Here is a 19322-nt window from a genome sequence, read left to right as displayed (position 1 = left end):
TCCACATGAAGGAACAAAGCCGCGTACGTCTGCAGCTGTACTAAGAAACATGTCGCTGTCACTTGTCTTAGCTTTGTAACAATCTCATATTTAAAAATACATACAGCGTTTCTGGATAGTAGAACTCTTGTTTGTTTCTCACCTGACCCCGTTCGTTTGATTCAGTGTTTCACATAGGTGTCAAGTGTCTGGTCAGCTGAGATAGCACACGTGACAACTTTATTTATGATGACCACGGTTATTTAGACTAATCCATTGAGTCAGATAATGAGCTATCAATCAACGTATTATCGGTAATATTAATCCTTTGAATAAAGTATGTTGTATTTTGATCGACACTTAACGCTCAGATATTGGTGTATTCCGTCTGCTTTAGTAAACCTACATAATATAAACACTTTCTTTTGACAAACCCATTATGCCAGATAACAGTGATTAATCAATCAACATATTTTCGGTTCATCCTCTGTTGCTGTGCTGCCACGAGCATATTACATCAAATACATTTCACCCCACTTCAGACCTGGATCTAGATTGAATAATTACCCAAGCTATCAGGAATGACAAATGGGAACCTTTGTCAGGTATTATGAGAGTGCCATTTGCTCCTGAAATATATTCATTACCTGAGCATCAAGTGAAAGACGACAAAGACACAGGTGTAGGGTTACGAAATGAAACGTGACGCAACACTACAAGGGAGTAGTAATCGTATTTTCCACGCAATCCAAAATCGCTTTCACTGCAGTGATACTTTTTTTATTACACTGTAACCATGAAGGATATTTCCAAATAACGACATTCGTTGTGATTTAATCGTTCTTTTTGTCTGTTTGTCTAGGTTGAAGAAATGAATTCACATATACCCTTTGTAATATTGTAACCAATTTGTGTTCAGAAATGCGAACAGATATTGCCTCAAAGTCCTAACAGACGGTAGCCCAGTCTCCTGTTGCGCACGAGCAAATGGCAGCTGGACGTATATACATAAAACAATTCAAATCTAGTTCTAGTTCACACTGCGCACTACATAGTGACAGGCATTGTATAACGGGTGTGACATCCTGTCACCACACTGTCAGAAGCGTCAAAACATTTGAGCAATGACAAAGAGACCTGGTGTTCCAGCATTGTTACGCGTGCAGCCAGGTCGAGCCGCCAGAGCGGTGAGGCGGTACAGGTCAGTCGCGTTGAGAAGGTCCTCTCGCTTGGCAATATGCCATTCCCGAGTCTCTCCTCTTAGAGCAGCCGGACGCAAAAGTCCAGGGACGGACAGATTGCCACACTGCTTGTGGAATGAGGGAGGGGAGGCGACTCAATTCTACAGGGGAAGGAAGCAGGCGCGCTTGGGCGAGGGAAGATAATCGGATAGACAGGACCAGCATCCACCATTAACTGGACAACACACAAGGATGCAAAGTATGTAACAGGTAGTGTGTAGATCGTCTGTATGTGCCGTTAGAATCTTCTGACGCATGTGGCCGATGTCTGCGTCCGCTGTAAATAGACCAGTACTTCTAACACATTTTGCTGGATGATGTGGATCAATAGTTGCATTTCTCAATATCTGACGTGCAGAGCTGGCAGATGGTAACCAACTGACATCCCTGATCAATTACTAGCATCTCGCCACATCGTTTATGCATTCGATCATACCGATTGAACATTGAGAGCGTATTAAAAAATGGTATCAGCTGGTTAAGACTAGTAATGTTAGAGTTTCTTCATGCGCAACACAGGTCATAGGCAGTTCAAGCATTTTTAAAGGGGGATCCAAAATATAAAAATCCCGTTTCACTCAACAATTTTTAGGCCTACAACCTACTACATTAGGTTTTCAAGGGGGGGGGGGGTCTGACCCTGTCACCCCCGACCCTCTGGATCGGCCTATGATCTGTATTAGGGGGGTCCTGCCACCCCCACCGAGGGGAAAATAGACCAAGCGTATAGTTAATATTAGCTAGTAACAGGATGTGACGGCGCTATTATTAACCCGTATTCATCACACAGCTGTCCACTGATTAAAGTGTTTGGTTAGATTCACAGCGACAGTTCCCCCGAGTCTAAAGGCTCTATGTATTTTGTTTTGTGTTGTACGTGATAGGGCTGAAGAAAAGGCCAGTTTATCTCGCAATGTATGTGTTAATTCAATATATTCAACTGTACAAATAGTTTAGTTTGTTTTCTTACCAACAAGTTTGGTTTGTTTGTTGTTAAATCCTGCATTCAACAATATTCCTGCTCTGTGACGGCTGTCTGTATGTAATCTGTACCAGACAACCCAGTGATTGATATCATGAGCACCGATCCACGGAATTGGGATACGATTATATGCATCTACCAAGTCATCGAGCCTGACCACCCGATGCCGTTAGTCACCTCTTACTACAAACATGGGTTGCTGAAGACCAGTTCTAACCCGGATATGTACGGTTACTAAGACGTAAAAGGCGACTAACGGGATCGAGTCGTCAGGCTCGCTGAATTTGTTGATGACACTTCATCGTATCCCAATCAAATAGATCAATACTTATGCTATAAATCACTGGATTGTCTGGTCCAGAATCTATTATTTACAGACCGACGTCAAATGGCTGGAATATTGAGTGTGGCGTTAAACAACAAACAAACAAATTCTTCCTGTCAGGAATATACTATAATGACAATGACAACATACAAGACACATTTTGTCGTTTCTTTCAGTTCTTATATAATAATTTCAATTGCAAGTGCGTGGGAGCTATACCTGGACTGAGATAAATATACTCGTAATTAAAATAGATCTACACCTGACCAGTAAATATCTGTGTATTTTTAAGGTTTAGAATGTAGATAACAGTTCACACATTCCACATGCCGATAGAGATGAAAAACAACTTTTGGTTATAGAATCCTTCTTAGTTTGGGATACACAAAGGATAATGAATAATAACTAGCTGATTCTTTCAAACATACCCATGGCCACACATCTGTAACAATTGTTATATGAAATACCCAGTTGTGGTCTTCTTGTTTTGCCGTACACAAGCGTCATATAAGATGTCCTTGGCAACCAATGCGTGCTGCTCTTATAGAAATAAAACAAATATATGGTATTCTCCATATACACTGATATAGACGCGTACTTGTCTTTACAAACCGCATAAACATGAAATGATTCTTTATCATTATACACATTTAGATCCATACCTGACAATAGGACTTATGTTTCCATCATAGTTATTTTAATAATCTTGTATGAAGCATCGTCCACTGTTTACACTTCATAATACCTAAGGAATAATATTCTTTGGCTTGTATGTCGATGACAGAGAACCTGTGTCTTGTATCCCCTGATATATCTTACAGTGGGCAATATTGTGTCGATGATAGAGTACATGTGTCCTGTATCCCCTGATATATCTCACAGTGGGTAATAGTGTGTCGATGACAGAGAACATGTGTCCTATATCCCCTGATATATCTTACAGTTGGTAATATTGTGTCGATGACAGAGAACATGTGTCCTATATCCCCTGATATATCTTACAGTTGGTAATATTGTGTCGATGATAGAGTACATGTGTCCTGTATCCCCTGATATATCTTACAGTTGGTAATATTGTGTCGATGACAGAGAACATGTGTCCTATATCCCCTGATATATCTTACAGTTGGTAATATTGTGTCGATGACAGAGAACATGTGTCCTATATCCCCTGATATATCTCACATGGGTAATATTGTGTCGATGACAGAGTACATGTGTCCTATATCCCCTGATATATCTTACAGTGGGTAATATTGTGTCGATGACAGAGTACATGTGTCCTATATCCCCTGATATATCTCACATGGGTAATATTGTGTCGATGGCAGAGTACATGTGTCCTATATCCCCTGATATATCTTACAGTTGGTAATATTGTGTCGATGACAGAGAACATGTGTCCTGTATCCCTGATATATCTTACAGTGGGTAATATTGTGTCGATGACAGAGTACATGTGTCCTGTATCCCCTGATATATCTTACAGTGGGTAATATTGTGTCGATGACAGAGAACATGTGACCTGTATCCCCTGATATATCTTACAGTTGGTAATATTGTGTCGATGACAGAGTACATGTGACCTGTATCCCCTGATATATCTTACAGTGGGTAATATTGTGTCGATGACAGAGAACATGTGACCTGTATCCCCTGATATATCTTACAGTGGGTAATATTGTGTCGATGACATAGTTCATCATAGATATTATTTTACAGTGGGTATAGCCTTCTGTCATCTGGGTTAAAGGGTGTGGTCTGTTTTCACCAACAGATGGATGCTAAAAGGGTCGGTCGTATTTACATCTCGCGTATAACCAGATGATCACTCTACTCCATGACTGCTCGCACGTGACGTGTAAACGTAAAAGTGTGATCTATGAAATGCCTTCAATGCAAAACATGAATTCAGACGATGTTGTCAGGTAAAACGTAAAAATTACCTATTCGACGCAGCAGAAGATATCAAGGGAGTGGCAATGAAGTCCGACTGTAAATCATTCTGGAGCACTCTCAGTCTAAGCCAAGGGGAACCGATTTTACAGCGCCTCAACGATGGTTTGATTAATATAAGGAATTTTTAAATAGTAAAGACAAAATGTTACTGTCGAGCTTCGATACAGCAGCATATAAGTATACTGATTCTCACACCTGTTACAGTTGTATTAATGCTTCGAAATGGAACAAGGCAGCTGGTGAAGACGGTAATCCCCGTGAATTTTGTAAATCCTCGGGTGCTTTCCAAGTTCCCTATTTGAGATACCTATTTAATACGGTATTAGATTTGGGTTTATTCCCTACAGTATGGAGCATAGCTATGATCGTTCCTTTGGTTAGATCTGGTAAATTGTGTGAACAATCTAACGACAGAGGAATTTCTCTTACAAGCATTTTTAGAAAATCGTTTTCTCTCATGGGTGGAACTAATTAAATTATTTGTTGAAGCAAAAGCCTGGTTAAGGCCTGGCTATTCTACAACCGATAGCATATTTATATGTTACAAGCTCTAAATATCTCTGTAGGCCCAAAGGCCGTTTTTACTGTGCCTTCACAGACTTTAAGAAGGCTTTCGACCTTGTCGATAGGGAAAAAGCTTTATATATGTTACATACAAAATGTTGTCATGGAAAATGTATTTAATAATAATAATAATAATAATAATATAGTTTATTACAGTGTCATGTGTTACAAAGTAATACAACATTTAGCACATACTTAAAATACAAACACCAGGCCTCAGAGGGCCGAAATGACACCTTAAGATATTACAAATATTAAAATACATTTAGATATAGAAAGTAATCATGCACATTCTTAATATCTACATATACACATATTCACTAAGACAATCACATAATGCATGCATGCATACACACATACATACATACGCACGCACGCACGCACGCAGGCATGCACGCACGCACGCACGCACGCACGCACGCACACACATTGTCAATCAATCATTCTAATATTTTCCCGCACATACTAAACAGTTTAGAATTACATAACATTGTTTAGAAATACAAAATATTAGGAAGAACAAAGACATACACTATTCAAATATTATGTTTACATGTTGTAAAACTGGGTCTATTGAAGACGATTTCCATGTTCTGTTTATCTGCGATGCCTTTGCCCTCCAAAGAAAGAAATATTTGCGACATTTAGAAAATACATGCATAAATCACAAAGTAATGTACAATTTGCTCAACTCAAATGATGTAAGTACTATTATGTCAGTAGCCATCTTTATGAAATAGATGTACTCTGGGCCATAAGTCCTGAATACTGAAATCACGTCTGTGTGTGTGTCTCTGTTGTCAGTCACACAGAACAGTCATCAGTATATGTGGTGGCCATTGTGAACACATTCAGTCATCCTTCACACAAGCCCAACAGTGCATAACGATTTTTCTTTATTGGGCCGGTTGAGCTCCAGGGACAGATCAGTGCACAGGGACAACACAGTGTTCTCCGTCAGCTGTATATTGGCATCACTCTATATTATGAATCAGCTCGACTGGTTCCACTTGAATAATAAGGCTGCTATGTTCTCGTTAGTTAGAGCATAGACAAAAAAATTCAACGTTCTATTGTGCCTCAATGGTGCCTACTCGTGTCTAGTGGTAGGTTGCATCCATGTAAAAAAGCGGACATCAGGGAAGCTAAAACACATCCCTGTACGCTGTCTGTACACACCCTTGTGCGCTGTCTATACACATCACAGTACGCTGTCTATACACATCCCTGTACGCTGTCTATACACATCTCAGTACGCTGTCTGTAGACACCCCTGTTCGCTGTCTGTACACATCCCTGTACGCTGTCTGTACACATCTCAGTACGCTGTCTGTACACATCCCTGTACGCTGTCTGTACACATCTCTGTACGCTGGCTGTACACATCCCTGTACGCGGTCTATACGCATCCCTGTACGCTGTCAATACGCATCTCTGTACGCTGTCTATACACATCTCAGTACGCTGTCTGTACACATCCTTGTGCGCTGTCTATACACATCCCTGTACGCTGTCTGTACACATCCCTGTACGCTGTCTATACGCATCTCTGTACGCTGTCTATACACATCTCTGTACGCTGTCTGTACACATCCCTGTACGCTGTCTGTACACACCCCGGTACGCTGTCTATACACATCTCAGTACGCTGTCTATACACATCCCTGTACGCTGTCTGTACACATCTCAGTACGCTGTCTATACACACCCCTGTACGCTGTCTGTACACATCTCAGTACGCTGTCTATACACATCCCTGTACGCTGTCTATACACACCCCTGTACGCTGTCTATACACATCACAGTACGCTGTCTATACACATCACAGTACGCTGTCTATACACATCACATTTCGCTGTCTATACACATCCCTGTACGCTATCTATACACATCTCTGTACGCTGTCTATACACACCCCTGTACGCTGTCTGTACACATCTCCGTACGCTGTCTATACACATCCCTGTACGCTGTCTATACACATCCCTGTACGCTGCCTGTACACATCCCTGTACGCTGTCTATACACATCCCTGTACGCTGTCTATACACATCCCTGTACGCTGTCTGTACACATCCCTGTACGCTGTCTATACACATCCCTGTACGCTGTCTGTACACATCCCTGTACGCAGTCTGTACACATCCCTGTACGCTGTCTATACACATCCCTGTACGCTGTCTATACACATCCCTGTACGCTGTCTATACACATCTCAGTACGCTGTCTATACACACCCCTGTACGCTGTCTGTACACATCCCTGTACGCTGTCTGTACACATCCCTGTACGCTGTCTATACACATCTCTGTACGCTGTCTATACACATCCCTGTACGCTGTCTGTACACATCTCAGTACGCTGTCTATACACACCCCTGTACGCTGTCTGTACACATCCCTGTACGCTGTCTGTACACATCCCTGTACGCTGTCTATACACATCTCTGTACGCTGTCTATACACATCTCAGTACGCTGTCTGTACACATCCCTGTACGCTGTCTGTACACATCCCTGTATGCTGTCTATACACATTCCTGTACGCTGTCTGTACACATCTCCGTACGCTGTCTATACACATCTCAGTACGCTGTCTGTACAGAGAGAGAGAGAGAGAGAGAGAGTCGGCTCGGCAGCTCATTCCGTTGATATCCAGGGGGAAACAGGTAATCATAAACTGCATAGAACCCTTCCGCAACCCTGCCATGTTCACGAGGGAGATGTCAAGGAGACCACACCATATGTCTTTAAGTGTACCATTGTTTTGTGATTTTTAAACTCAATATAATGTGTGTTGACTCTGAGTCTATATCAGATTAGTAAGTGGCTTCTTTTGAAAATATGCTTTGACAGCATAACTTACTGCAAGTGCTCCAATTATTGGTGTTTACTGATTACTCTCCACGTGGCTGTATCACAAATGTGCGTATGACTAAAGGGGTGTGCTTAACGGGGTATGGCCGTTGAACTTTGGTATTTCTCTATGTTATTTCTACGAGGTATAGTCCTCTCTGTTGTTTTTACCTGTTTGAGTACACCTGGCGCTTGTGTACATGTACATGAACTAATTGAAATTAAAGAACAACACCGACTGTGAGATAATTGTATTTCAACAGAACGGCACCATAACCCAACTGCATGTATGAATACAGTAATGTAGTACCTGTCTTCATAACATTAGGGGACATTATGTGTTCAACGACCAACACGGTGAAATAGGCCGGCTTTCAATACTAGTACGTGCTGTCATCCATGCCTTCAACGCGACATCCATGAACTTGTCAACTCAACATGTCAACACTCCAGTGTTATGATGTAGGTAGGTCTACAGTGACACGAGCCAACAGAGAATAATAGCTACAGTGTATGTCGTTTTAGTGCAATGACTGTGTATAGCTTCCCCGCACAAAGATGGTGTGTTGCACTCACTGTTCACTAATGCCTACAGTGTTTAAACAGAATAACTGTCCATGTTCTGACTAGAGTCTCCGGCGTTTTCGCAATACATCAGGGTGGAGTTGGAGAGGAAGATGAGACCGAAATGTACATATATATAAATAAAAGGTACAACTTATGTTATGCTAGTTTCGCTTCTGCTCTTCATCTTCCCGAGGCAAGGGAGTTAACTGACTATAAACGTCTTGTTTCAGCCCTTGCCCATGTATTGCCATCTCGAAAGGTATTTTCCAAATCATTTCATGGTTTTAATCAAAGTGCTCACGTGATTTGATGCACTTAGTGAAGAAAGACCCGTTTTATTACAATATACATTTTGATTCTCTATCAGATCGTCTTGACTGGTTACCGCCATTTTGTTTGAAGCAAATGTAAGTGATATGAGAGGTGGAATCTGATTGGTCAATAGGAGGGACAAAGAAGGGACATAACTCGAAATAGCCACTGGAGCCACCCCAGAAATTCCATTCTAGTTCGGCAAGGGTGGAAACTAGACTTTTACAGTCAGTTAACGCCGTTGCCTCGAGAAGATGCTCCTCTTTTGCATCTCCAGTATTTTGACGACAATTTCGAGTCAGTCTTGAGTAGGAGAGTGGTAAAAAGATTTGTGAAAAATAAGAATTTTGTTTTCTTTACTCAAAAGTGAAAAAGGAAATGTATGGCTATAAAATGCTTGTCATGGAGTTCTTGGTTCAAACAATTGCAAATCCAAGAAAGTTGAATACTTCACGTCGCATATCTGTAGTCGGTACCACGTTAGCTCAGATGGTTCACAGTGGGTCGGTACCACGTTAGTTCAGATGGTTCACAGTGGGTCGGTACCACGTTAGTTCAGATGGTTCACAGTGGGTCGGTACGACGTTAGTTCAGATGGTTCACAGTTGGTCGGTACCACGTTAGTTCAGATGGTTCACAGTGGGTCGGTACCACGTTAGTTCAGATGGTTCACAGTGGGTCGGTACCACGTTAGTTCAGATGGTTCACAGTGGGTCGGTACCACGTTAGTTCAGATGGTTCACTGTGGGTCGGTACCACGTTAGTTCAGATGGTTCACAGTGGGTCGGTACGACGTTAGCTCAGATGGTTCACAGTGGGTCGGTACGACGTTAGTTCAGATGGTTCACAGTGGGTCGGTACCACGTTAAATCAGATGGTTCACAGTGGGTCGGTACCACGTTAGTTCAGATGGTTCACAGTGGGTCGGTACCACGTTAGTTCAGGTGGTTCACAGTTTTAACTTGTGACAATAACTTAATAGTAAGTAAGAACCATAACAATTTGAAATGTTGCGAATTTGTATATTTGTTTCTGAATTTCTGTAAGGGTAACAGAAATAAACAAGATAATGAAATATGTTAATGTGTTTTGTTTGTGTAGGTGTCAAGAATAGTGTGTGATTCATTCACTCAACATCGGTTTAGGATTCAGCTTTAAAACACTTTAAGCAATGAACTCGTCTCAGGATCAAATGTTCAGATGTCTTCTGACGGGAGCACATGGTTCACACACAAAAACCTCAAATAGGAATTGGAAAAACGAAATATTTACCATGGGTTAACTTGAAAACGATCTGTTGCTTGGCAAGACGTTTGGTTATGGCAGGATTCATTGACTGGAAAGTTTCAGACAGTTCCCTTTCACCGCCTTTGAAGTTAGTTCCACGGTCGAATAGCAGTCAGGAAGAGCCAGCAGGAAGGCATCAGTGTCCAGGAGGTGAGACACTTTAATATTACTCCAAATCTCTTCTTCTTACGACGACCAGTCTTTACGTACATTGGCCCAAAACAGTGGACTCGTGTGGAGTAAAATGGTGGTTTGTAGAGTCTGAGCCAGGCAGGAGGTCGGTCAGCCATCTTGGGGATGTATGAATTGGCTCTCCAGCACTGACATTCAACACATAGTTTTGGAGGACATTTGACCGCCTCTCTCCCTCGCAGAATCCAGACCTTTCATCACAGTGTAGTGAACAAGCACCCCGAACCATAATGGTGTAACATGACGTCATAGTGTTTGATCAATAATCTGGTAATTTGGTGCTTGGGATCAAGGACAATAGGATGATAGAAATCATTTAGGACGTCAGTTGCATTTTTCAACCTGCCTCCAACTCGATTGTGATCGTTTTCTGCATCATAGACAGGATTCAGTTGTAGTAATTATCTCGTGGAACAGATTTCCCAGTAGACAATGCAGACATTTCCTCATAAAAGGATTCTGTCTGTACACTACGATTGAGGATATTCTCAATGTCACGGTTTCATCGGCTCTGAGGCAGTCGCCTCATTGGAGGTGCACAAGTAGACCTGAGTCCCAATTGTCAAAGGAACATATGTACGGTGAAGGGACCGATAGCATACAGCAAGAGGTATTTTGCACTCCGAGTAGTGATGAACCCTGGTTTGAACCAGATAGGAGATGGTTGTTCAAGACTTTACAAGCATACTCAAAAAAGCCATTACATACAATACGAGGATCCAATGTATATACCATAATTCTCTGCACAAATCCTTTGTCAACTAGTTCTTGGATCTTCTTATCGTGAACTTGTGCATGAGTAGGATTCTGTCATAACTTCCTCTTCATTCATCAGGTTTTCTCAGAAGTGAAGTGGCATGTTGAGTTTGGTCATCAACGTTGACTTTTAAAGTTTTCAATTCGAGGAGATCAACTGCCATATTGTCCAACTTTCAATAGGTATAATCATCTTTGAGGCATATGGAAGCGCATCAACCGTCCACAGCTTTTCAACATCCATCATAAACTAGTCAGGAGGATTGGATACTGACGTAAAGAAACACTGTTCAGTCTTGGTTGGTGTTTGCTAAATGCTTCCTTGAAGAGTCCATCGAGCTTTGTACAGACAGCTACTGGAGATCCTGGGTGACCTAAGCTGATCTGGCTGATAGGATGAGATGTGCATGATCCAATAAGAATCATGTGTTTAGCATTGTCAATATCCGGCAGGGTAGCATGTTGCAGATGCTCATATCTCTGTTGTAGTGAACTCACAGGATAGGTTTACTCAGCTAAAGCTAGTTGATCTGAGGCAAAGGCATTCCGATGATCAGGCACACAGAATGTCAAATACAGTCGGTTCACTGCGGATAGATGTCAGAAGCATGTTCTCTTGTTCATTTTGCAGACCAAGTTGTTTAACAGATGGCATCATTAGCATTGTCCCCACTGATCCGCCATCCAGTATGGCATGAGTGTCTATCGTTTGTCCATTAGGCCCAGGTTAGGAGACCGGTACAACCATGGGAAGGACTCCAATGGTGACTAATTGTCTAAACTTGATCAGCTCCCTTTTGGACGGCACCACGAAGTGTTGTCAGATATATCTTTCGACAGGTGTTGCATGTTTTCTCGAGATTGAAGTCACTTGGCAAACGAGATCGCCTACACTTCCAGCACCAGACAGTTCCTTAAAGTCATCCCAAAAACTGACATGGTGCTGAACATTGCTGCAGTAGGCACAGTATGACTTGTAATTGGTGACTTACGAATTGGTAGAGTGGGGTTTCGATAGGAAGGTGTAGGATTTGGTGTTGGCATCCAGTACAGTGTTTGGCGTGGTGGTTTTCTGTGACTGAACGTGTGATTCTTTCTCTACATTTGGTCGATTTCGAATCTCTGTCCTCCCAGAACTGACATCTTGATGTGCAATCCGACTTTCATTTCACGTCACGTCATTTCATTGGCAACCAGATATTCAAGTAGACCAAAGTATAGATTGTGTCTCATCACTCAGAATCCCACGATTGAGGCAATACTCAATGACTGTGACAGTCGTTGTTGTTGGAAAAGCAACATGAGCCGTAGGCCTTGTACTGGTACCAGTTGATAGAGTTCAAGTATGTGCCACTGGAAGTGATTAACTGTATTAACAGGGGTATTAACTGTACTAATTGTGAGGATATAGGTTGACACAATGGTAGTGTTTACTGTAGTACTTGGCTTTTGTTTCAGGGTTATTGTTGCTCAACAATGGCGCTAGTAATGTTGCTTTATTCAGCTCAGTTTGTGCCTTTCTAAGTTCACGTGTTCTACTTAATTCAGTTTGTATCCTCTGTCTTTCTCTGAGAACACAACGAGTGGTCGTTTGAGCCTGATAGGCTTCATCATCAAGTCTGTGTATCTGATGAGACATCTTCCTCAAGTAGCCAGTAATTCGTCCAATTTCTTTTGACTTTGATCACGTTTGTGTTAATTGTTCACCAGATAGCCGAGAGTGAATTGAGTCACAAAACTGAACGTTCACTCCTCCGACAATGTTCATTACAACCCTGACCACGATGGAACCTGTTTTGGGGGGAATTGTACGGACGCTTCGTGCGTATCTCCCTGTTCCTTCGTTGTCCTCTTGCACTGGTTAAATCAAGTTGATAATCTTGCAAGTATGATGGCAATTGACGACCACTGTCTGACGACCTGACTTGCTGACTTTTCCTGTCTTCCATAAAAAACAGTATATTGTTCAATGATCACGGCACGATAAGCAACTCGGCTGTCAGCGTGTCAATGTTGTTTACACTCACAGTTCGGCATTGGCTGCTTCGGATATCCGCCTCGAGGGACCATGTTAAGAATAGAGTGTGTAATTTAAAACAGCCATTTATTTCATTGAACGCTTTCTCAGACTCGATTCAGGATTCAGCTTTAAAACACTTTAAACAGTGAACTCGTCTCAGGATCAAATGTTCAGGTGTCTTCTGGCGGAAGCACGTGGTTCACACACAAAACCTACAAACCTCAGTTATCATCAGGTAGTTCCCGTAGCAGCACCTTTCTGGCTACAGGTCTGAAATACTCATTTCCATTCGTCACTTTCACTTGAGCCGAGCTGACTCGGCCATCAGGACTAGGACACACTCTGATCACAGACCTGAGACCCGTGTAGAGTCTGCAGTCATCACAGGATCACCTTTGTGTTGCCGTCTATCTTTATGCCACTGATCCTTTTATACTAACCAGTAGGCATGTGTCTGCAATAACATGAAGGGCTATATACCACTTTTCTTTAGGTTGACTGAGACAGTCACTGATGCATACATATGTTTATATAATACTGTAGGCGTCTGTCAGTGTAGGCATTAGTAGGCTCCAGCTCCTGGACATAGCGGGACCTTCTCGCTGAGCTTCAATCGCCCTCGGGTTGGTCATGAGAGTTAGACTGGTTGCTGTGGCCATATCACTGTGGCCATGGAAGAACGAAATAAATGTAGTAAACTGACGGAATACACGAAACACGTGAGACAACACGACCTAGGTCAGAAAACTGATCACAGGGGACATTCAACACAGGAGCATAACACGACCTACCCCAGGACACATGGGACCTTTCACACAGACACACAACGCGACCTACCTCAAGAAACTGATCAATGAGACATTCAACAGAGCAACACATCAAGACCTACCTCAAGACACTGATCACATGAGGCATTCTGTAATCGTTGACAAATTGAACATAACAGCGCTGAAATGCATATGTAAGATAGCTACACGATAAATCGCAAAGAACAATGAAAAACGAACCGTGGTTTATTTCACGATCAATCATTGTTCTATCATGACGTCATTTTTGGAGATTCGAACATGCGCTGATTGCGCTCGCAACTTGATGACGTCGTAAATTGGACGACGGAGGGAAGCGTCTATTGAGTTGCTCCCTACAGATATAGCTGGACAGCGCAGATGAACGCAATGGCCGAACGAACGCACCCAAAAGTGGGAGAGATATGAAAATCGGTATAGAGAGATAAGGTGCAGATAATCGACTTAAAAAATGTGAGAATACCAACCTTAACCCCCTTGTACATAAAATGGAGTTGTCCGACATTGCCGAGGTCAGATTGTATTCGGGGAGTCATCATTATGTAAATACGGGTTAATGTTTTGAAAGCTTGTACAATTCATTGACATCCTTAAAAAGGCATACAAAATGTTTATACCTCATGTAAGCAAAAAAACGACTCGTGGTCGTTGTTTATCGTACAATAAAATACTGCAGGGAGAATAAACCGCTCGGTGTTGGGCCCTCATGGCTTGTTCTCCCTCGTCGTGTATTTCTGAAATACATATTGCAAGAAATGATAAAACCTCCGCCTAAATAAAACTCATTGATATGAAGGCCCTATTATGACATGAACATAGACATGTCCTTAATTGGCATAAGGAACATTTGTGAAACAAATTATTGAAACACTAATCCCCCTACCTTTCCCCAGATGACTGTAGCACAAATCCTCCCTACCTCTCCCCAGAATATTGTTACACAAATCCTCTAACCATGAAGATCCGGGCAGAGAATAGGTCTTCAGGAACCCATGCTTGCCGTAAGAGGCGACGATGTCTGTCGTAAGCGGCGACTAGCGGTATTCCCCAGATTACTGAAACACAAATCCTTCCACCCTTTCCCCAGATTACTGTAACACAAATCCTCCCTCCCTTTCCCCAGATTACTGTAACACAAATCCTCCCTCCTTTTACCCTGATAACTGTAACACAAATCCTCCCTCCCTTTCCCCTGATAACTGTAACACAAATCCTCCCTCCCTTTCCCCAGATTACTGTAACACAAATCCTCCCTCCCTTTCCCCTGATTACTGTAACACAAATCCTCCCTCCCTTTCCCCTGATAACTGTAACACAAATCCTCCCTTCCACCCTTTCCCCAGATTACTGTAACACAAATCCTCTCTCCCTTTCCCCAGTTTACTGTAACACAAATCCTCGCTCCCTTTCCCCAGATTACTGTAACACAAATCCTCCCTCCCTTCCCCAGATTACTGTAACACAAATCCTCCCTCTCTTTCCCCAGATTATTGTAACACAAATCCTCTCTCCCTTTCCCCAGATTACTGTAACACAAATCCTCCCTCCCTTCCCCAGATTACTGTAACACAAATCCTCCCTCCCTTTCCCCAGATTACTGTAAAACAAATCCTCCCTCCCTTTCCCCAGATTACTGTTACACAAATCCTCCCACCCTTTCCCCAGATTACTGATTACTGTTACACAAATCCTCCCACCCTTTCCCCAGATTACTGTAACAGTTATACAGAGGAGCATGGCTACAGGTGATCGTAGATTCTTCTGTTCTGCCGTGGATCAGTCAGTCCTGTATCACCGTAAGGAATTGCGTGAGGCGTGTTGTGTCATAACGAGTGGTAAGTGGTGTCGAGCGCCATGATGAATTAAACAGCGACGACTAGGAGGCGCTTATCTGCCGTCTTCATTTTTCACAATTAAACATGTATGGTGAAGGAATTTTCCAAAGAGGGTTGTATACGATCGATACCCAAATCTACAACATCGTTCATTGTGTTGCAGATATGGCAGAGATGTCCGGACCGGGGCTCGCGGGTGTATGATGACCAGCGGTCAGCAAACGACAGGGGATGATGACGTCCAGATCCTGTGTCTGCAAGACTATCCGACGACCAACAGCGAGGCAGCTGGAGATGACCCGCATCCCCGCCATACTGACGACGGTAACGAGACTGACTCGTCCTCGACGACAGACGACATCGACATCCCAGCACTAGATGGAGGATGGGGATGGGTGGTTCTTGTCGGGTGCTTCACCATCAACTTCATCTCGGATGGATGTGCCTATTCTTTCGGCGTGCTGTACACAGAACTGTTGGACTATTTCCAGGAAAGCAAGAGCAAGACGTCATGGGTAGGATCTCTGTTCTTCTCAGTTCCACTGCTGTGTGGTCCCGTGTCCAGTGTCATCACGTCCAGGGTGGGCTGCCGGACAGCCACTATTGTGGGCGGGCTCATCGCAGCCACGGGCTTCCTCTCCAGCAGTTTCGTCCAATCCGTAGAGGCCTTGTATTTCACTTACGGCATCGTTGCCGGATTCGGGATGTCCTTACCATACCTCACATCCATCCTTATCATCAGTCAGTACTTTAAGAAGCGGTTGGCATTCGCGACCGGTGTGGCGGAGTGTGGAGCAGGGGTGGGGACTATCGCCTTTGCGCCTGTAACGGTGGCGCTGTTCTCTGCATTCAGCTGGCGGGGAACGATGTACATCCTGGCAGGCATCGCTCTCAACATCGTGGTGTGTGGAGCGCTGTTCAGGCCGATAAAAGTTAAAAAACCCACTGTTAATGTGAATAAGGATTGCACGAAATTGGAAACACGGGATGGAGATACAGAAAGCAAACTTCTGGGAAACACGACAGAAGCATATGTTGATGATTCATTGTGTTGTGAAATCAGTACTTGCCCTAACGGCGACATCAGTTATGACAAACCAGCAAAACTTTTTACCAATACTGATGGGGAGACACTTTGCTGCAATCCTGACCCACATATGCTCCATGAGACTGAAAACCCATCCCAAGATGGCCCCCATCATAGCAATGATCCTCATCCTGAATGTGTGTCTTCCTGTCATCGACATCTACGTGGGCTCAACACATCGCTCCAGCTAGCCATGTTCAGTCACCCCATCTTCATCTTGTTCATCACCTCCAACTTCATCCTCTACTTCTGGTTCGACGTACCTTTTGTCTTCCTAGCCAACAGGGCGGTGTTGTCAGGGATGACAGAGACCCGGGCAGCGTTGTTGGTGTCGGTCGTCGGCATCCTCCACACAATTGGCAACCTTGTGTTTGGAATAGCTGGAGACATGCAAAGACTCAGTCTCCCCTTGTTGTATGGCGTGTCCATATCAATTTGTGGCGCGGCCCTACTAGTGGTTCCTTTCTCCACAACGTTCCTTCCTCTGGCCTGTATAGCTGGTGTGTTCGGACTCCTGTCTGCGTCCAGCGAGGCCCTCAGCTCCATCCTCCTCATCGACATCCTTGGGGAGGCAAGTCTCAGTCAGAGTTACGGCTTCACAATGCTGCTCAAAGGGATTGCGAACCTTGTGGGGCCACCATGTGCAGGTAGGATATACGATACATATGAATTTAATGGTGTTTCCTGCAACTTGATTGATTGAACATGTTAAATTGGATGGTACCGGGATATCTTCTAGAGCATTTGCAAGGTTTGAATACGGTTTCTGCGAACCATTATTTGATAATCGTCGCCTTTGGTTTGGCAAAATTGATACCGTATTACAGTAAACTACGGTTATAACGAACACGCTTATAACGAACTGACGGATATAACGAACTTACATTTTGGTCCCGACTACTTGCTGTAGTCATGCTATATATGTACTTATAACGAACTACGGTTATAACGAACTAAAATTTGTAGTCCCTTTGAGTTCGTTATAACCGTAGTTTACTGTATATAAAAATTAAGTTTGATAAAAAAAATTAGAACGCCTTCGATCAAGTTGTGTTTTTGTCTCGACATTCTGCTAACAAATCGGGTTAAGCTATTACGGAAGCATACAATTTCACCCATGACGCAGAGGCGAAACCACCGTGTTGGAAAATGCAAAAGCATAGCATTCATGAGTGGTGGCATTGAGTCTTACAATTTCGAGCTTACTTTGTTTGTTTGTTGTATTACGCCGTACTCATCATTATTCAAGACATTCAAGAATCTGGACCAGATATATCAAGGCTTGCCATCGTGAGCCTCGATCTACCCAATTGGGATACGATGACATGCATGACCAAGTGATTCATCAACCAATGTTTCATGTAAAACGTCCCCTAACGTCGTCCGTTCCAAATAAAATGTCCAGACAATACGTGCACAGTGACACCTAGTAGTCTAAAGACACATACCGTCCATCTTCGAATGTTCAGGGCTATTAACCACTGTTGTTTCACATTCATTGCTTAGTGTGTGCCAGCGGTCTCGCGAGTTTAAACTTCTATATCCACCAATTTGAAGACCGCCTCCGTGGTCTAGTGGACAGAACGTCTGCCCAGAAAGTTGAAGGTCGGTAGTTCGATCCCCGGCCGCGTCATAACAAAATAAGATGGTTCTTGTTTTTACCCTGTCTGGCACTCGGCATTAAGGTGCTAAAACAAGAACTGTTTGGCAAGGAGTCAGTATACTGTGTCAGAGTGGGTATTCCTGTTAAACTGCGGCATGGTATCTCAGTGGGCTGGCACTATAAAACCGACATCAGTCCGGACTAGTACAAGCACACGCATGCACGGAAGCACACACACGCAGTATATAAGTACGATAATCTTGAACGCGACGTTCCCATTAATTGCCGATTTCCCCTCACCCCGTCCAGTCAAACTATATTCCAGGGGCCAGTTCCACAAAGCGGTCTCAGCGCTACGTCAATCGTAATCCAATGTTAAAAGTATGGTACTTGCGATCATCTTAGCGCTAAGATTGCTTTGTGGAACAGGTCACTGAATGAGTAGCGCCATATGCTGCTCGTTAGTTTCGCCAAAGTGGTAAAGGTCAAGGATACGTCAATTGGGGCGTCATTTCCACATTAAAGGATGTGGGGACTGAAATGTTGATTAACTTTTTACTCATTCACTCTAACTCCGTCCTGGTAGAGCGCGATGTGTAGGAACCAGCAATATTTACATCACTATAAAATGACTGTAAATCCCCCTCCTTAACCGTGCAAGCTACTTTGAGTTCCTATATGTTGCAGGATGGTTGTTTGATGCGTCTGGTAGCTATGACAACACCTTCTACGCAGCCGGAACATGCCTGGTGATAGCAGGACTGATGTACACACCGACGCCCCTGCTGAGACGATGTAGTAGATGTCGTCACGCTGACACGAACATGCGGAAGTAAATGACGTCACCATATGTACGGCGTCATGCTGCCATTAACGCCGTGACGTAGATGACGCACCACTGTCACTGCGGCGGTGTAGATGACGAGGATCGTGGAACAAAGATAGACAATTTT

The 19322-nt window shown here is 43.3% G+C and overlaps 1 protein-coding gene across 1 annotated transcript; it reads left to right on the top strand.

Annotated features, from left to right (window-relative positions):
- Window positions 1–1239: 1239 nt before the first annotated feature.
- Window positions 1240–19322, top strand: LOC139469626 (monocarboxylate transporter 12-like). Its single transcript, XM_071251851.1, has 3 exons — window positions 1240–1419; window positions 15843–17413; window positions 19057–19322. Exons 2-3 carry the CDS (start codon window positions 15880–15882, stop codon window positions 19203–19205), a joined length of 1683 nt encoding a protein of 560 aa, XP_071107952.1. The 5' UTR covers window positions 1240–1419; window positions 15843–15879; the 3' UTR covers window positions 19206–19322.

The sequence above is a fragment of the Haliotis cracherodii genome, unplaced genomic scaffold (assembly GCF_022045235.1).
Source record: "Haliotis cracherodii isolate W230 unplaced genomic scaffold, xgHalCrac1.p SCAF_2, whole genome shotgun sequence".
NCBI classification, from domain to species: Eukaryota; Metazoa; Mollusca; class Gastropoda; order Lepetellida; family Haliotidae; genus Haliotis; species Haliotis cracherodii.
The sequence above is the reverse complement of the archived record's forward strand: the minus strand, read 5'-3'. Positions and strand labels throughout refer to the sequence as shown.